Source organism: Megascapheus bottae, chromosome 4 (assembly GCF_031878675.1).
Source record: "Megascapheus bottae isolate mThoBot1 chromosome 4, mThoBot2.hap1, whole genome shotgun sequence".
In the NCBI taxonomy this organism is placed as follows: Eukaryota; Metazoa; Chordata; class Mammalia; order Rodentia; family Geomyidae; genus Megascapheus; species Megascapheus bottae.
Window position 1 is genome coordinate 28,847,345 of NC_143512.1, and position 20,785 is coordinate 28,868,129.

Sequence of the window (20,785 nt, forward strand, 5' to 3'; positions counted from 1 at the left end):
GCACATAATGTATGTTGATCAAATATATAACCTATATACTCTTGCTGATCTACTGTTTACTTTCCTTTGAAACAACACTAATGGGTTTTATTAGTCTGTTTTGATACACACACACACACACACACACGAAGTACTTAGATTATATTCAACTTCCACTTGTGACTTAAAAAAAATACTATTATCTTGTCTTACAGTGTTTTTCTGCTTTCCTTCTTGCCTCTTCTGACATTCATTTTCCATCTCCTTTGCAGCTTCTTTTTACTATTTATTTATTTATTGCCAGTCCTGGGGCTTGAACGCAGGGCTTGCGTAATGTTCTTAGACATATTTTCTCAATGCTAGTGCTCTGCCACTTGAGCCACAGTACCAGTTTTGGTTTTTTCTGTCTATGTGGTACTGAGGAATTGAACCCAGGGCTTTGTGCATGCTAGGTGAGCACTCTACCACTAGGCTATGCTTCTGGCCCTCTTTTCTTTTACTTTTTTCTTTTTCTTTCTTTCTTTTTTTTTAATAATCCTTTCATATTAGGCTTGCTGTTGCTCTGTTCTGGATCGTGTGTTTTTGTTACTTTGTTCACTCTTTTTTGGTGACTAAATCTAATCTATATCTTCTAGCACCACAGTGGTACATTGTAAATCCATTGTATACCTCCATCTCTGCTTTGTACTATCCTCACTCTACCCTGATTTTTGCTGGTTATTTTGGAGATGCTTGGATTTGCCTTGAACTGTGGTCCTCCAGATCTCAACTTTCTAAAGAGCTAGAATTAGGTGTGATCTACCCTAGAGCCCAGTTTATTTATTGAGAACAGGTTCTTACAGTGTAAACTAAGCTGTTATAGTTGTTCACATTAAGGATTTATTTTAAAAAATATAATTTTGAAAGATACAATATTAATACATGATGCTGACATTTTTCAGAAGTCAAGTTAGTTTGTTCCCAGCATGAAAATTTTCACAACCCTGTTAAAAGGAGTTTATTCTTTGAACTTGTACAGAAACCTACATATTGCTAAAATGTTACTAAAAGACCTTTTAAAAAGTGCCAAGAAATGAATTATATATTTAAGTTTATTCTTAATACTAGCAGCAGGAAGAGCACATTGTGAGCTAAATTAGTTAATTGAAGTTGGAATCATCACTACCTTTATACATAGATGATATACCAGAAGATAATTAAGAACTACATTAAGATAATCTTGGGTATCAATATGCTCCAAATATTTTATGTGGTACAAAAGCACATAAATACATTATGTAGAACATATATTGATAAGAATTTGCTTATGGTTGTTACTTGAGAATGAAATTTCTAATTGTTACTGGAGACAAATTGACAGCAGTATATATGACTAATTTAACTTTTGTTAATTTAGTTAAATTTCATCTCTTGAACCATTTCAGAGTATAACACTTTGGGCAAACAGTGATTTGACTTTGACCTTCAGGGAAAGTCTGCTGGGCTGAAGGAATGGCATAAGTGGTATGGTAGAGCACCTGTCTAGCAAAACCCCTCAGTTCAAATGTCAGTACATCTATATATAAAAAAAAGTGTTTTTGAAATGTGTCAACTCAAAGCAATTTTAAATTTGAAAGTTTGTAATTTTGAAAATAATTTGTTAATTTATCTTCACCACCCACTCTCTAACATCACCTTAAATCTAGTGTATCTGAGACTGCATTTATACTATTTCCAGATGGTTAGTAGTATATTAAAGTCTGAAAGATACCAGTCAACTGTTTTGACCACTTGTGAGCTTGTGTAAGCTATATTGCCTTGCTCTTGGCTAATGTTCTTAGAAATTTTAATCTTGCTTACTCCCAGCTATTTATATTTTTTCCTAACCCTTCTTTTAGTGGATGTCCCAGAGTTATAAAGTTAGGTGCTGTTATTTTGTTGTCTAAAATGCATTCACAACCTCTCTAGAGAATAAAATCTGATACAAAAATTTCTTCCTTTTATATTCTGCAGACTTAAAACTAGTAGTGAACATAAATACTGGATGCTAGGTGTGGTGTGAAAACACATTAATCCTTTTTTTTATGTACTTCGATTGCAAAAAAGAAAGATTTCAATTTTGCCTGTAACCGAACTTTACCTGTTTGGTTTTATTTTGCTCACTATGTTGCTCCTTGGCATCAGCATAGTGGAGAGCTGACATATATGTGCTCCCATAGCTTGTGGTGCCATCTCATGTGTCTCAGGGCTTCTGCCAACATGTTTGAAACTATAACACAGTAACTGCTTAGCTTGCAAGTAGATGAAATCTCAGGTCCTTCTTTAGAGTTGGTTAAAATAGATTCATCTAATTTACAGTATAAATTTCTTACAATAATCTGTCATATAAATATTAAAATTTTATTGCAGGTAGTGCTATTGTATTTAATCTTTCTTAGTTAATATATGATTTTTCCACGCATGGAATATTTGGATATGCACAAAATCTTTTTCCTTTCTTCTTTCTTGACTTGTATGGCTCTGTATGATAGAGATATTGAAAAATGAGGACATTGGTATTGGGAGGAAAAAGTAATTCAGACTTTTTGTCTTTTCTCCTTCTCTCCACTTTCTCTGTTTCCTCCTCTTTTTTCTTCCCTTTTCCCCTCCATCCTTTCTTTTCTCCTTAATTCTTGTCTTTGACAGATAATTTGCTAGTATATATGTATCAAGTCCTGGGGCTTGAATTCAGGGCCTGGACTCTGTCCTGAAGCACTTTTGCTCAAGGGAAATGTTCTGTCACTTGAGCTTAAACTCAGGCATGGGCTCACTCCTTGAGCATTTTTGCTTAAGGCTAGCCTAGCAATAAGCCATAGCTCTGCTTCCAGCTCTTTGCTGGATAGCTGGCAATGAGAGTCTCATGGACTTTTCTGCCCAGACTTGCTTAGAACTGTGATTTATAGAGCTCAGACTCCTGAGTAGCTAGGATTGCAGACATTAGCCATTGTTACATGGCCTATTCTTTTCCTTAGTATAGATTAGTTGTATAGTTTTCCTTTTAACTGCTGAGCATTATTGTATACTATGTATAAATAAATGTTACAGCTTAACTGTTCACCACCTGTTGGTGGAAATCTAAGTGATTTTTAGTTTCAGACTATTTTAATAAGGTTGCTATAATAATTTGTGTCTGTGTTATAGCAGGAGAAATATTAATCTTTCTGGAATTAAAGCCCAGGAATGTAATCACTGGGATGCATAGTAATGAATTTTGTCTGTTATGTTTTTGTTTTCTATAGATAAGGTCTCACTTTGTAGCACTGGATAACCCCACACTACTCATTCTCTTGTCATAACCTTCCAAGTATTGAAATTACAGGTGTGCAATACCAGACAGGACTTTCAGTTTTTAAAGAAACTGACACATAGTTTCTAAATTGACTATAAATTCCCAAAAGCAATGTAGAAATCATTTCCTTTTGCTTTAGTGTAGTCATTAGTTTTTTTTTTTAGATATTCTGATAGATGAGTAATGGTATTTCATTGTAATTTTCATTTGTATTTTCATGTGCTTATTTGATATCTGTATATTTCTTACTTTCTAATGAGATTGTTTGGGTTTTTCCTGTTACAATTTGAGAACTTTTTATAAAATGAATTGTTCAATACATTAGAGAAGTGCATTACTAATTAGATTATAGACAACTAATAACTTCTAGAATAGATTCAGTACAGCCATTTGATCATCTCCCCTTCCTAACCTTTGATAATACTCCAAGGTTTTGCTGCTGAGTTTGAGAACTCAAGATAAGCCTTAAACTTGGATTCTCTCTGAAGGTATAATGAGCTACCACCCCAGCCATTTGGCACATCACCCATGTTATTTTAGAAAAAAAAAATGCTGTTCAGTGGAATGAGATTATTTTACTTTAGCAGTTTTCTATGTTATAAAGTTTAATTACAAGTTTAAATGAACAGAAGTAAATTTGTACCCATATGGCATTAAAGTATGTTAACTTTAGGGGAGAGAAATAATATGAATAATGCTTAAAGTTGTTTTTCTGTGCCAGAAACAAATGCATAACTTTATTAAAATTGTATTTTCAGTAAAGGGTACCTGTTTAAAAAAATAAGTAATATGTTTTATGCTGTTGTTCTCCTTTATCGTAGTCAGTTCTAAAGTAGATTGAGAATTATAGCCTAGTAATGGTTTTACATGTATCATAACTGGGAAACTAATCTATTGTGAATTTCCTATGTGTCTATTGATATCATTAAACACAGGCATATTGTATTTCAAAATCATTTAGTCATCCTCACTCTTACTGACAGTTGGTGCATTAGTTCATGTTAAATGGAGTATCTCTTCAAACTACCCTTGGCATTTTCTAGATTAGATGAATTATGAATTTGATTATTAAAATTAACCTTTTATGTTCATCTGGTATGTTGTTCTGAGCCAATGTCCTTTTGTACTAAATCTTTATCATCTTTCTGTGCTCTGAAAAAAAATTCTTTATTCAGGTAGATATTTAAATGCAAAATATATTTTGCATGAAATGTCATTTCACTATTTGTAGATTTCTGCATAAAAATATTTTGCAAATATATCTTGTATGAGCCAAAGGAAGGACAGATACAAGTTTGTACATCTTTTCGTTTGCTTCTTTCATTCTAACAAAAAATAAGAGATGTAGAAATTAGGTTAAAATCTAGCATTAGCAAAGAAAGATATATGGTATTTGATTTCCAAAGTGTATGCTAGTTGACATCCTCACTCCATCCGTGATCCCAACTTCAATACTCTCTAGGTTTGAAGAACATTTTGTTAAATTAAAGGAAAAAGATCCTAAAAAAATTATGTTTGGCTATTATGTCAGAGGCAGATGGGCCTTCTCATTACTCTCTTTATTTTATTCCTCTTCATGACTTTGCCATTCTCTCCCCCCCACCCCCGATTTTTATAGGAGTGCCCACACAAGTTGTTTGTTTAGCTGAGTCCTTTGGGATTTCACTCATGTATCCTCACATATCTGCATATGTGTATATGTATGTGCATTTGTGTATACAAACATGGACACTATTTGGGAGTTTTCTTTATACATTGGGAAAATTTTATCCTAACAATAGGAGTCTAATTACTATGGAAATTTATTTTAACTAGATATTTAGAGGTCAGTTTAAAATGCTTAAAAAGTTGAATAGTATAACTTAACAAAAGTTGAATTGTGTGTCCTAATACAACTAGTATGTTATTGAGTAGAAGTTGATTTCAAAATGCTATAAAATGCAAAAAATTGTGTTTTTTTATTATTACGTATGGTATCATTTGAGGAGGAGGGTAACTGATTACATGAAGTCATCACACCCTGAATCAGGAATTCATAAATTTCAAGGAAATTTTAGTTCCTTTTTTGGTAACTTTTTCCTAGAGTTAGAGCAGATGTGGCTTGAAGGACAGATGACTAGTTTGTGAAAATGTTTAAAGCTTTTGTTTCTGAAATAAGGTTAAGTGTGAATTTTGATGTAGAGTATGTTGCATAAAAATATTGTATATGTATTCTAACCTTGCCCAGGGCTTTGAAATGTGATATTAAATAAGAATAATTGAATCTACACCAGGTTGCTTAGGAAATATGATTCTTCATCTGTATTCTCCCATTCACTTCCTAGAACGGTTGTCTTAGTGATAAATGCTGGTGTTACAATCATCTAAGGGCACAGTCAGTGTACAAGTGAGATATTTTTTTTTAAAAAGAGTGAGTTTGGCTGAGCTAGACATTCCTTGAAATCTCAGGATAACACGTTTTGTGATGATAATTTCGTGGAAAATTTAAAGAAAAAAACATTTTAACAACTAGGAAGTAAAAGCAGCTGGCAGTTTCAGCTGGTATTCAGAAACTTTAGATGAAGGGTTTAATCAGGGATTATGTAGTCCCTGTTTCAGTTGTTTACCTTTAATTATCTGTGTCACAAGAGCAGATACCTGTCTACTTTTCCTCTGTATAGTGCTAGTGCTTGGATCAGTAGCAATATATCCAAGCTTCTCAATAAGTATTTGTCAGTTGAGCCACTTTACCTGGCAAATAGAATTAGGTTTCACATTGAGTAATATTGTATACATTGCTATGATGAGAGTAGAAGACATAGGTACAAGGTTGAGAATTATTTTTAGTTTTCTTTCAAACAAGATAATACTAAATATCTCATAGATCATTTATGCATCTTAGAAAATAATAAATGTATGCTGTTTTAAATAGGTAACATTTTTAAGGCATCCTGTGTTTGGATATAAAGTTTAATGATTGAGAATGTATAGTTTTATGAAAGCAGTTACTTTTACAAGTCAGAGTAAGATATAGCATTGGAAGTCATTGTTTGAAGAGCAGATTAGCTAGATGGCCTAATGAAGGCTATTTATTTGAAGTATTGGAGAGACTGGTCTGAAAATCTGGATTTGTGAAAGAGTCAGGATTTACCTGGGATGTATTAATGCTCCTAACAGTCCTACAGATTTTGGACCAGCAGAACCTTCTAGCTGCATTCTCACCCAAACTTGGAGTTATAATCTATATACTTTCTGTAAGTTTTAGTTGAGCATATTCATTACTTGATTTAAGAGACCCATTGTTAATCTTCATAGAAAAATTTAACTTTTGTAAAGAAATGTACTTAATATGTAAAAAGTGAATATATCTGCCTGTGAGTGTATCTTCATATGATTTGGATATATGTATATGTACATGGGTCTGTGTTGGCGTATGAATATTATAAAATCAAAATGTTCACATCCCCCAAATTAATTGTAGCTGGTAAAGAATTCACAAGTGATTTGGGCTGACAGTCTTGGCAAATATAATGTGTTCTAAGTGTGACTGAAAAGAGATTTGTGTTCCACATACTTCATTATCTTCTGCACTATATTTGAAGAAAAGTATTGAGGAGGATGGACAAAGGCTGTAGCATCTGTGAATTCTGCTCCAAATTACTACATATCTAATATAGTAATTCTATAATTTTATTCTACTTTCAGCAAATCCTTCATGTTTTGGTGGTTTGCGACCAAACTATAAAATTTGTTTACTTATAATTTATAAATTATAATATATAAAGAGCATTAATATATGAGTTTGGTTTGTTTTGTTGTTCTGCCAGTACTGGGGCTGGAAATCAGGTCCTCATGCTTCTTGCTCAGCTTTAACTCACAGTTGGTGCTGAAGCGCTTGAGCTTGAGATGTATCTCCTGTTCGAGTTTTCTAATTAATTGGAGATAAGAGTCTAACTTCTGACTTTTTGTTAATTGGAGATGAGAAAAGAATCTCATGAATCTCTTGCCTGGGCTGGTTTTTAATCTTACTAGTCAAATCTCCACCTCCTGAGAAGCTAGGATTACAGGTATGAGCCACCAGCACCTGGTACAGTTTTGTAACTTTTATACTTATTATCTCTGATTTTTACAGGTCTGTGTGGTCAGACCTATCTTTTTTGTAGTTGTTACAAGAAAAAAAACTTTAAGAGCCAATGATACGTTTAATTTTGAGTTTTATTGTTCAGTTTTATTGTCTTAAAAAGTTGTAAGCCATTTATTTACATTGCAAAGCAAATTCTTCATTTTAAAGTTATTTTATGAAGATAGCTCTGTAATTCATGAGTTTTGAAGATATGTTTCTGAAATCATCTTTTATGTGAGTGCATTTGTAGTGTATAAAATTGCATAGTAAATGGTAAAAATGTTTTATTCTGAGTCTATAATGCAAAGGAGTTCTGTTGTGAGCTAGCAAATCTGTGGGCTTAATTTCAGTTCACTGAAGAAAGTGGACCCCATAGATTCAACTTAATGAGCCATTTCACTTAAAATATTCTGTACTATGGGGATTGCATAGAGTTAGAGCTGACAGTTGGGAACGTGCTGAGTTAGGGAACTTTAAAAAGCAGCTGTTTCTTTGGACACGTGGTACCAGCTGATGAGGCTCTCCAAAGGAAAATATTTCAAATAAGAAGGCATCTTTTAGATGTCACTTATGTTACTTGTATATTTAAGGTAAGTTTTTTTTTTTGTTTACTTTGAGTCAAAGTATAAAGGTTTTAAATAGGAGGTACAGTTTTTCACAGTGTCTTTTCTTTTATTGACAAGTAATATCCTTAGCATGTTTTTATTAAAATATTAGTCTTTGGAGATTACTGTTTAAAATTGTCTGGAAATCATTGGAGAGGTGTTTTTGTTTTTATATGGGTTTTAGAAATATTAACAGTATTTTTTTCCTGTTAGATGTTTTCTGGAATGAAATCTTTTAAAAATGACTTGAATTCAAATGAACAATTTATGCTCTCTTTCTGAATCATACTCAGATAAAAGGTTTATATCTCTGAATCTTATTATAATGATTTTCATATCAGAATGATAAAATTACTATTTAAAGTCAGGAGACAGTGGCTTATATTTGCAATAGATACAATGTCTCCTTTTTTTTTTTTTTTTTTGCCAGTCCTGGGCTTGAGCTCAGGGCCTGAGCACTGTCCTTGGACTTTCTCAAGGCTAGAGCTCTACCACTTGAGCCTCAACACCACTTCCAGTTTTTTTCTATGTATGTGGTACCAAGGAATCGAACCCAGGTCTTCGTGCATGCTAGGCAAGCACTTTAACCACTAGGCCAAACTCCCGGCCCTGATGTCTCCTTTTTTAAAATGTTGGTGAAAGCTGGGCACTGGTGCTCATTCTTGTAATCTTAGCTATTCAGGAGGCTGAAATCTGAGGATTACAGTTCAAAGCCAGCCCAGGCAAGAGAATCCCTAAGACTTTTACCTCCAATTAATCACAGAAAAACACAGAAGTAGCACTGTAGCTCAACTGGTACAGTAGTACCCTTGTATAAAAGGAGCTTAGGGACAGTGTTCCAGACTCAAGAGTTCAAGGCCCAGGACTAGCAAAAATTAATTAATTGTTGGATTTCATTTCAACACAAATTACCATATTTGTAGAGAAACTCAATCATTTGGGATTTGTTTCTATGATCTGTTAAGATCATTTTAGACTAATTGTTAGTCTAGGCATAATGTAACTTTTCTGGTATTTCTCTGATCAGTATTTAATAATACCCTTGATTATTCAATGAGGCCTATATGAGTTGGAACTTGAATATCTCCTAGCTCTATCTATATGAGCTCAAGAAATGTTTAATTTTAATTTTTTAACTCAGATTTTTCCTTGTCTAGCCTCATGTAGGTTTTTTGTGTGTATGTGTCATTTATGGGGCTTGAACTCAGCCTGAGCCTCACTTTTGTTTCCTTCTCTCAATTTTCAGAGATTATTACCACTTATTTTCTCTGTCTGAAATAGTTTAATTCATATTATAGAGGCGTCTTGTTTATCATAAGAAAGGAAATTCAGCTGGGCAGTGACTCACACATGTAATCCTAGCTCCTCAGGAGGCTGAGATCTTAGAATCAAGGTTCAAAGCCAGCCCTGGCACAGAAGGACCTGAGACCCTTATCTCCAGTTAACCTCTAGAAAATTAGAAGGCTAGAAAACAAAAACGGTTCAAGGATAGGGCAATAGCCTTGAGGTGAACTGCTCAGAGACAGCACCCACTCTGAGTTCAAGCCCCATGATTCACCAAAAAAGGGAGGGGCGGAATTCAAATGTTAGTCATTGTACTATGGCTATGAGCTACAGTCTTACTGCAGTTATTGTTTTAATTTGTGTGTGTGTGTGTGTCTGTGTCTGTGTCTGTGTCCATCCGTCCTTCCATGCGTGCATGTGTGCATGTTGGGGTGGGCGGTTAGTGATTTGAACTCAGGTCCCTTATGCTTTAGGCAGGTACTCCACTACTTGAGCTATGCCCAGGCACATGTACTCATATTTTTGTTGCTTATACTATATTTATGGGTAGATTGTAGGAAAAGAATGTCTATTTTTCTCAATGGCAATAGTTATAAAAGAGTAAACCCAATTAAAACTATGATCATATAAGTCCTATAGCCATGAAAAAATCATTTATCATTTTATAGTATATCTCACAGAAAAAAATGGTCCATAAGATATTTTTTGCTTTGTGGCCAGGGTAAAGAATACTGTGGAAGGTTGGGTCAAGCAGTTAGAACAAGGATTCTTTTTTTAGTTTTACATCTAATTTTATTATTTTAAGATAATTCAGTATATTTGTATGGGTGTGTAATGATCAGATGAGAGCACTTACCATTTTCATCTTCTGAAACAGTAAAAATATAATAATAATACATACCTATGGACTGTGGAATCTTTTCTTACATGTATCTAGTATGTACTGATGCAGTAATGATAATCACCATTTTTCTCATCCTTATTTTGTGTTTGACGCTACCGTGATCCTCTTTTCTTGATAAAGCATATATCATACAGTAAATTACTATGAGTTGTAGTCACCCTATTGTAGTGTGGTATACTAGCACTTCTGTCTGTACTTGAGTGCCTATTCTCCAACATCTTTCTCCTCTTACACTTCTACTCTCCAGAAATCTTTTTTACATCCCATTTGAGTTTTTAAAAAATTGAAACAGAAAGTATGATACTTTTCTTCTAGATCTGACTTATTTCATGTAATGTATAAGTTATGAACTATTTATTCACCAAATTATAACTGTGTTTACATAAACTGCACCCTACATCTTTGACTCAAGACAATTAGATGTTTCTGCTCAAAAGCTTAAAGCCTAGTATCAAAGACAAATTTTGGAAAACAATACTAATGATCTGAATATCTAATAGGAGGAATATAAGAGTCATCGCTATATCATAAAGAATAGATTGGGGGAGGGGGCAGATCAGCCAAGAAAGATGTTAAAGCTGAATAAGCAAAGAATGAGAGAAACATTTAGAGCAGACAATGTCATTTGCAAAGGCTATGAAATGAAAAGATGCTGATATATCTACAATTTAAAAGAAAGCCAATGTGGCCACAATACAGAAGATGAGGAACATGATATTTAATTAAACTTTATGCTGGGGCCAGATCTTATAGAGCTTTTTACAATGTAGGATTTCGGTAATTTTTCCTAAGGTGGTTAAGAGGTACTACATTTGATTTTTTCTCTTCATTTTTACTGTAGTTATATAAGGAAAGGATTTCTCTGTTACATGTCCACATTATCTGTACAACATATTCTAATCAATCTCACTCTGTCTAGCACAGTTCTTTACCCACTTACATTTGCATTTGAAAAGAAGTGATTCATTTTCAAATTGTATATGCAGGACATATATACCTTTGAAATATAACTGAAAGCTACCAAAGGAGCAGAAGGAAGAGATATTGATAAGATTAGAGGTGACAGTATAAATAGAGATACACAAAAGTATTTCAGCACAGTTATCCCTTTGTCCTAGGTATCTGTGGATTCTGCATCTAAAAATTTACCCAAATACAGATCAAACATATTTGGAAAATAATTGCATCTGTATCTAACATGAACAGACTTGTTTTTCTTGTCATTATTTCATAAACAATACAGCATAACAACATTTACATAGTATTTATGTTGCATTTCATGTTAAGTAATCTAAAGGTAATATAAACTTTTATATAAAAGAGTATATTTGTCATATGCATTTTATAAGTGGGCCATATGCTTTTTTTGTTTTTGTTTTTTTTTTTTTTTGGTGGGTCATGGGGCTTGATCTCAGCCTGGGCACTGCCCCTAGGCTATTTAGCTCAAGGCTACTTACTGCCCTCCCCCTGGGCCTGGGCATTGTCCCTGAGCTCTTCAGCTCAAGGATTCTGCCCTACCCTTGAGCCAAGCCTACTTCCTCCTTTTTTTTCTAGAAGTTAGTCGGAGATAAGAGTCTCAGGTCCTTTTTTGCTGGGTCTGGCTTTGAACCTTGATCCTCAGATCTCAGCTTCCTGAGTAGCTAGGATTATAGGCATGAGGCACCACGCCTGGCTTCCACATGCCATTTTATATGGGAGTGGAGTGTCTTCTAATTTCGATATGCAGTCAGTACCCCCCACAAATACCAAACGACTGTGTTAAATGGAAGGGTAGTGATTGACTATAGGCGGATATGAACAAGGAAACGTCAAGATCTGGCTTGTAAGACAAGGCGGTCATAATGTTATTTTGGGGAATGATGAACACAGTGGACGAGGAATACCTGTGGCCCTGTACAGATGGATTATGTTTGGATATGTGGAGAGACTTCAGTGTTTAACATTAAAGTGCCAGTGATTTAGTGGGGCGAAATGCGAGTAGTTATTTGGATACATTTACAAATTCAGAGCTTGGATAATAATTGTAAAGAAAAGGTAAAGGAGGATATAATCTCGTCTGTGGGAAACTTAAAAGCAAAAGGTAAAAACAGCTGATGCAAAACTAATCTAAATGAAGGACAGTTGACATATAGAACAGTAGCTTAGCGAATACTAATGGAAAGCTGAGTTTTATTCCAGATATATGATGAAAAAGCAGTTACTTCAAAAGATTTTGTTTTCAGTTTTCATAAAGGTCTATTTCATTATTGGTGGGTAGCACATTTAACAGTTAAATACATTTAAATAATGTATAGATGACTGCACGACTGCAGCATTGGTAACTAGATAACCAATTGAACTAGAAACCAGCTAACAAGTAACTGTCTAATATTTAAAATACAGCTTTTGTTTAGATTATCCTTTGTTTTGAGCACCTTCTTGGGGAAGAAAAATGCCTGCTGGTCACAATGGAAATATATTAAGGCCAAATCTTCTGATATTATTTCCAGAGGTTTCTTTCAGCTGGATTAAGCCTCCAATTCCAGGGGAAGCCCAAGTTTATGGCCTCCAGCATTAATGCTCTTCCCATCTACCAGAGCAGACAGTGTGAGCTTCACACCAGGCCTCAGAGTCTGAGTATAGCCCACTCCAATTAAACTAGAGTTGTTAACCTTTGCAGAAATGGAAGCAGTGGGATCCAACTGATATTTAGCTGCAATGCCAAAATGAGTGCAGTTGGTACCTGATGTACAAGCAAGGTTTCCTGAAGTATCAAGATCTTCACATACTTTTTGATAAATTGATCCTCCAAATTCTGTTCCATCGTTGCACATTAGTGTGTAGCTGGAAGTCCCCAGTCCTGTAGCCCACTGCAAAATTATTCCTTGTCAGCTTTGATTTGGCGCTGTCAAAGGTCATTTAGTACCCAGCAAGCCAGCCTTCATAGCCAAAGACAGCTGAACCGTGGATTGCAAGTCCAGCAAAATCAAAGTCAACATCACAACCAAGATTTATACATTCCCTCTTGTAAGAGGACTTGATTTTACCACTTTTCTTTCCAGTATTTGGTGACAAGGTAGTATCAAATGTCAGTTTCAAACCTTGACAAATCTGGTCTTCAATGGCGATTTCTTTTCCCAAAGTGTTATCAGTGTTCCATTTTTCTGTGAAAGACCATATTCACATCACTTATATTTGGTCTCCAAAGTCCCGGTAACTTTACCAGTGCCTGTATTAGATGAACCAGATGTTGAGAATTCCACACCACTGCATGACTTTGTTTTCACATCCAGTTTCACCAATCCAAAGCCAAATCCTTTGTTGAAAATATCTCTGGCAGCTTTGCCAAGGTCAGCATATGATGGAGGGATACACATTGGCTGCACGGCAGGGCTGTACCCAGGGCTGTACGCAGGTCGCCATGGTAAAGCCGCGGGAAGAGGTGATCTGGTGGTCTCCTGAGGGCTCCACCTTCGTCACTTGGCTTGCAGCTGAGGCCGCCCGGCTCGCTCAAGGTCCAGCTGCAGCTGCCATGGCTGGAGGGCGAGGTGAAGGACCAAAAGATTTTTTATAAAGGTTTTAAATTCATCCACCAAGAATAAAGTATAAAAGGTTTAAGGGGAAACCAGGAATGAGCTGAGTATAATTTTTGTGAAATTTGAGATGAAGTTCTGACTTAAAAGGATATGTATCCAGGGTAAATGAGCTTCCATTCTAATTGGATAATTCATTGCCATTCCTAGCATAGTCTCTTTAAAGATGCTAGATGAGACCCTTTGGTTTAACCAAATGGACATTATTGAATATTACACCTTAATTATTGAGAAATTTTGTTTCTCGCTTTCCTCCCCCCCATCTCTCCCTTCCTTGGTCTCCTTTTCCTTTATCTTATTCCCCCCCTCCCCCTTTCCTTTCCTCCTAGGAGAGTTCAGATGCATTACAGAGTATGGATAAAAAGGAGTTGAAGAAGGAAGGGTATTCTAAGTCTCCAAATAGTAGTTTTGTTTATCTTATTTTAATAGGATTCAATAAATTTGTATAGGTATATACTTTTTTTCATGTGTTAATATAATTAAATGGGGTATTATAGCTATTTAAAAGAGAGTGACAGCTTTTAGACCAAGAGGTAGGTCACTGGGATCAGATTTGGGACAATAAATTAACAGTACATTTAGTAAGAAGAAAATAACAATGATAATAATAATAATATAATAATAATACATTGATATCTGGGTACTGGTGGCTCATGTCTGTAATCCTAGCTTCTCAGGGGGCTGAGATTTGACTGGTAAGATTGAAAACTAGCCTACTCTGTGGGCTATTTAACTTGCCAGCTAGGTCCTTTACTATTCAGAAGCTGTACAGTATAATGCAGTCCCATTTGTCCAACTTTCTTTAACTTGTTGTGTTTCTGGGCCTTTACTAAGAAAGTTTTGACCTGTGTACTGGCAATTTTTTTTCTCAGTTTGTGTAAAGACAATATTTTTCAGCAAAGTGCTGGTGGTTTCTGCCTGTAATCCTAGCTACCCAGGAGGCTGTAAGATTTTCATTATTTAAACACACAAAAAAGACAGAAATAGAGCTGTAGTTCAAGTGGTAAAGCATCAGCCTTAAGCAAAAAAGCTAAGCTAAGGGACAGAGCGCAGGTCTTGAGTTCTAGCCCCAATACTGGGGGTTTGCCAGATATTTTTTTCGTTTTTCTTTTTTTTTGACAGTCATGGGTCTTGAACTCAGGGCCTAGGCACTTTCTCTAAACTTTTTTTTTTTTTTTGGCCCTACCTGGGGACTGAACTCAGGGCCTGAGCACTGTCCTTGGGCCTTCCTCAAGGTTAGTGCTCTCCCATTTGGGCCACAGCACCAGTTCTGGCTTTTCTATGTATGTGATACTGAGGAATTGAACTCTGGTCTTTGTGCATGTTAGGCAAGCACTCTACTCCCCACCCCCTAACTGCTTTTTGCTCAGGGCTAGCACTCTCTTACACCACAGTGCCACTTCCACCTTTTCCTGTTTATGTGTTACTGAGGAATCAAACCCAGGGCTTCATGCACGCTAGGAAAGCACTCTACCACTTAGCCACATTCCCAGCATTCTGCCAGATAATTTTTTTAGGTATAACATTCTTCATAAGTAGTTGTTTTTCTCATATTTTAGAGTGCTTTTCCTTTTCTACACTGAATACTGTACCTTTCATTTGCATAGTTTCTATGAGGCTTTTAATGTAATTCTTATCCAGATTCCTTTGCAGTAAAGGTTTCTTTCACATATCCTTAATTGTGACTTCTTTCAAGATTTTCCTTGTCTTTGATTTTCTACAGTTGTCTGTGATATGGCTAGTTACAATTGCTTAGTTTTATCCTGTTTGGTGATTTCTATATTTCCTGGATGTATCCTTTTGTATCTGTCAATAATTTTGGAAAAATCTTAGCCATTATTACTTCAAATAATTACTTTGTTATTTTCCTTTCTTCTTTTATTAATAGGTGAAAGTTGCACTTTTTTGCAACTGTTTCACAATTCTGAAAGTCTCTTCTTGCTCTTGTTTTTTTTTCTCTCTTTGAGTTTCGTGTGTGTGTGTGTGTGTGTGTGTGTGTGTTTGTGTGTGTGTATGTGTTATTGTTGAGATAATGTATAGAGGGGTTACAGTTACATTTGTCAGGTTGTGGGTGCATTACTTCTCACACATTGATATCCCTTCTCATGTTTTTGTCCCCATTAACCTCCCCCCACCCTCCCAATCATCCTGCTTTCCCCCCTTCCCTTTCCTATTTCAAATAAATGTATATACAATATACCAGGTAACACAGTCAGATACAAAAACAACATGATATTAACCATAAGGGCAAAAAATGAGATGCGAAATAACATAGTACATTAAGAATAACAATCACACAAGATAAACAACAATCATACTAGATAAACCTCTGAAAATCTTTTTTTTCTAATTTAAATTTTAGAATTTTTTTTTTTTTGCCAGTCATGGATCTTGAACTCAGGGCCTGAGAACTATCCTAGTACTTTCTCAAGACTAGAGCTCTACCACTTGAGCCAAGGCGCCATTTCTGAGCATTTTTTTATGTGTGTGGTATGGAGGAATTGAACCTGGGTCTTCATGTTTTCTAGGCAAGCACTCTATGACTAGGCCAAACTCCTGGCCCAAATTTTAGAAATTTCTATTGATTTATCTTAAAGCTCAGTAATTCTTGCCTTGGCCTTGGACCTTTCTTCTGAACTTATCAGAGACATTTCTTCTGTTTAATACAGTGAATGCTTTTGATCTATTTCATTTTGTTTATTATTGGTTAGTTTTCATGTTTCTACTTATCTATATTTTTTATATGTTGTCAATTTTTCCAATTAATCAATTAGCATAGTAATTATAGTTCTTTAAAGTTCTCAGCTTGATAATTCCACTATCTCTGCCACATTTATTTTTGGCTCTGATACTTTATTTAGATTTGATCACTTTGTTGTTGTTTTCATGTTTGTGTTTTTCCTTTTAACATGCCTGATAATTTTTTGTTGAACATTTGGTGGGATATCAGATATATTGGTCTGTTGTATGAGGTTTTATGTTTATGTAACCAGCAGTTAAGTATTGTTACTATTTGCTGTAGTTGGGTTGTGTGAAGCCAACATTTCTTCCTTTCAGTTTTCTAATTTTTTCTTGTGTTCCCATGCTTGTCTTGTGTGTTGTCTCTCTTTCAGTGAGCTTGAATTAAGCATTTCACTTCTGTACAGATTGGCATATACAACATACTACAGTGCCTTGAGATAAGGCTTTGCCTTGAGATAAGGCCTTATTGATGGAAACGGAGCTAGGAATGATTTCAAGTTGTTATTCCTGTCTTTTATCTTTTTTTTTTTTTAAACAGTGAGAAACTTCTAGAAAGAAAAGTCACAAAGTTTGACACACCAATTTTGAGGTCAATACCTTTTATTTATTTATTATTTTTAATTTTTAATTTTTTTCCAGTCCTGGAGTTTGAACTCAGTGCCTGAGCACTGTCCGTGGACACTTTTTGCTCAAGGCTAGCACTCTTCCACCTGAGCCACAGTGCTACTATTGGATTTTTCTGTGTATGTGGTACTGAGGAATTGAACCCATTCATGCAAGGCGAGCACTCTACCACTAGGCTACACTCCCCGCCCAATACCTTTTAAGTCTTACAGTATTCTTTAAATGGATGAATCCATCAATTTAGTGTTCTTTCCTAGTAGTACCATGGCTGAAAGCTTTTGCTCCTGGGCTTTTGCACCCAGTGAACTGATTTGTCGGTATCTAATTGCTTGTTTCTCCAATTTCCAGGGATGAATGTATGTCATATGTTCTCAAATCTCCTGTGGATCTTCAAGAAGTTTTGTTGACTTTTAGTTTGTTCAGGTTTTACTGTTTTTGAGGTCTGGAGTAATTACTTTAATGCTCCTTATACCCTAAATTGGAAACTGGTAATTCCTGTGTTTCTTGTTAGAATGAAGATAAATATTTAGAGAATAATGGATTTTCAAAGACTTTTATTTTTATCTTTGAACAGTTTCCCTTATGAGTGCAGATAAGATTCTGATAAAAGTACCTTTTTCATAATTTAAATTTCTTCTAAGTGCAGATTTTAATCCTATGCAATCTGGAAGGCAATGAATGAATTCTTGATGCCTTCTTTGATTCAGCAATTAGGAAGATTTATACAAATTGGGAACACTTATCTTCCTAAAAAGATGTAGAATGTGTGGATGGAGAGAATTCTTGTCCCGTGTTAAAATATGTTAATGTTCCGGACAGTCTTCTTTATATAATAAGAAAAAGTTTAGAGCACTGAAACCACTGTATTCTGGCACTAATTGTGTAGTAAAAGGTAATTGATACTGAAATAGCGTGTTCAGTGATAAAATTCAGCCTTGTCCAGAGGAGTACTGAGGTGTGCATTTTACCCTACCCTGCAAGATGGGATATAGCAGAGGAAGTTAAGTAGAAAAGTTGCCATGAGATGTATTTCTGGGGCAATGACTACGGAAGAGGAGAATATCCTAAGCAGAGGGAATCACTGCCTTAGAGAGAGATGGTTCAATCTATAGTTATTTTTCTTTTGTAGTCAGGAATTGGAGAACAAAGCAGATTGAGCAAATTAAGTAGTGTTTCTCCAACTCCTAATGGCTTTATCACTGTATTTCTTGAATTGATATATTACAAATTGAAGGATAGGTACTTGCTCTCTATACAAAATGTAAGGATTTTGAATTTTGTATCAAAATTGAGAACCATCCAGTTCATATTGATATGACTTAAGCTACCAAAATACTTTACCTTTTAAATTTGTCAAATGTTCTCTCTTGCATTGTGATAGACTACATTTGCTTTTGCTGTTGCTTTACCTATTAGCCTATGTTATGCTTTTATAGGAATTTTAGAACGTTATACATTTTAGTTACGCTCATTTACTTAAGCAGTTTCTCTTGAAGTGGAGGAAGACCATTAATTGACTTCATTGTTTTATGTCTGAATCTATATATTTAGTTCACCATCTCAAGAACTATAGTATCACTACTTTCCAGTGAAAATATAATCAACATAATTTTAATTACTATATTCAATGTATTAGTAGATTAATAACTAGAGAATTATTACCTACTTTAATGTAGTGTCATAACTGAAATTGCTGTTCCAGCCAAGATAACATTGTTCTTACACACATGTAATATACTGCTACTGAAATGAAACTACTGTGTGTATATAGAAGAAAGAAATTTGGAGTCTTTGAAGAAAGCAACATAACAAATTTATTGTAGATTTCAGAGTGTAACATCAAAGCAATTGTCATCTTAATTTTCTAAAAAGAGAACATTTGTTTCTCATTTTGTTTCATAAAATTTGTCTTTTACTTATATTGAAGAATTATTTTTTAAGGTATTTTGCATAAAGATATTTTAGGTAGTAGAAACACTTAGATGACCATTAAAAATATCTATTAAGTATTCTTATTCCAGACAGTCTTTTTACTTTTTGTCTTCTAAGGAAGAAAAATATATTAGGATAGAAATTATGTATCAGTTTTATATTGATGCTGTAACAAATTGCTAGTTATTTCATGGCTTAAAACAGTACAGATTTATTATTATTATTATTTATTATTATTATTTTGTCTTGTCAGTCATGAGGCTTGAACTCTGGGTCTGGATGCTGTCTCTGAACTCTTCAGCTCAGGGCTGGTGCTCTACCACTTGAGCCATAGTGCCACTTCTGGTTTTCTGGTGGTTAATTGGAGATAAGAGTCTCATAGACTTTTGTGCCCAGGCTAGATTTTAACTGAGATCCTCAGATCTCATCCTCCTCATAGCTAGGGTTATAGGTGTGAGCCACTGATGCCTGGCTATTACGTTTTAATTGTATAGGCTAGAAGGCATGTTTTGTTTTTTTTTTTTTTGATATCCTGGGGCTTAACCACAGGGCCTTAGTGCTTCCCTTGATCTTATTCAAGGCTAGTGGTCTACCAGTTGAGCCATAGCACCACTTCCAGCTTTTTCTATGTATGTGGTACCAAGAAATCAAACCCAGGTCTTCATGCGTTATAGACATAGGCCAAACTTCCAGCTCTAGAAGAAAAATTTGAACTCACTCTACTAAAGTGAGTTATATTCAGTGTGTAGGTTCTAGGAGACAATGCATGCAGTTGTAGGACTGCAGTCTCATTTTCCTATTAATTATAACCTGAAGGTATTCCACTTTGTTGGCTTTTGAATTTTTCCACTTTCAAAACCAAGAATAGCAATGGAGTCCATTTTACTTTCTATTTCTCTGACATATATTATGTCGATATTTTTCAACTTCTGAGGATGTAAATTATCAGAAAGGACTCACCATAATAAGCCTGGCTAATTTTTTTCAAGATTTTTAATCTTTTTTTATGTCTTCAAGTCTGTTTACCCTATAATGTAACACTCACAGGATACAGTGATTGGAACACAGGCATCCTAGAGGAAACTGTTACAGGACTGTTAGACATTCTATGAACGTAAGACTGAAAGTACTGGACTTTCTGCTTGAAAAACCTGTGATTACAAATAAGTGAAACAAATAAATGTTGAGGTTCATATGCCACAAAATTATAATGGCTCTAATTTCTGTAGGCATATTATAAGGGAAACATTCTAGAGGCACTAGAGGTAGAAGAAAAAAAATCCTTCCAAAGTATTCCTTTTCAAAAGAGAAAGTCATAAGTTTTCTGTGTTGGTTTTATTTTTATGGCTATACTATTGAGTAGAAAGGTATACTTTACAGCTATGGAAGTCTCTTAATGTGCTGTCAAAGCATTCTAAGATAAGGATGTACTTACTCTGAGCAATAACTTTCAATTTATCAAAATTTACATCAGTTTTGAAAGTGAATTGAATTGCATCTTAATGTTTTATTTCTTTCTTTCTTAGATCATCACAAAATATGTATATGATCTCCTGGAAAAGGACTGTAATTTGAAAAAAATCTCAATTCCAGTAAGTCTAACATTAAGTGTATTGCAAATAAAATGTTACTTCTAATTAAAATGGTTTGCACTCCAGAAAAAAACAGGTTAAATGTGATTATTTTGTACTTAAGATATCTTATTTTGTTTATATTGGTTATATAAAATGCCTA

The 20,785-nt window shown here is 34.8% G+C and overlaps 1 protein-coding gene and 1 pseudogene across 8 annotated transcripts in view; one reads left to right on the forward strand and one right to left on the reverse strand.

Annotated features, from left to right (window-relative positions):
- Positions 1-20,785, forward strand: part of Arb2a (ARB2 cotranscriptional regulator A) — a 391,209-nt gene that overhangs the window by 67,034 nt on the left and 303,390 nt on the right. For all 8 annotated transcript variants that reach the window (XM_090331618.1, XM_090331625.1, XM_090331624.1 and 5 more), the window contains one exon: positions 20,578-20,643. In XM_090331618.1, the coding sequence (XP_090187744.1) occupies positions 20,578-20,643 (66 nt within the window). The remainder of the gene's footprint in view (positions 1-20,577; positions 20,644-20,785) is intronic.
- Positions 12,392-13,541, reverse strand: LOC150064217 (non-selective voltage-gated ion channel VDAC2 pseudogene; annotated as a pseudogene).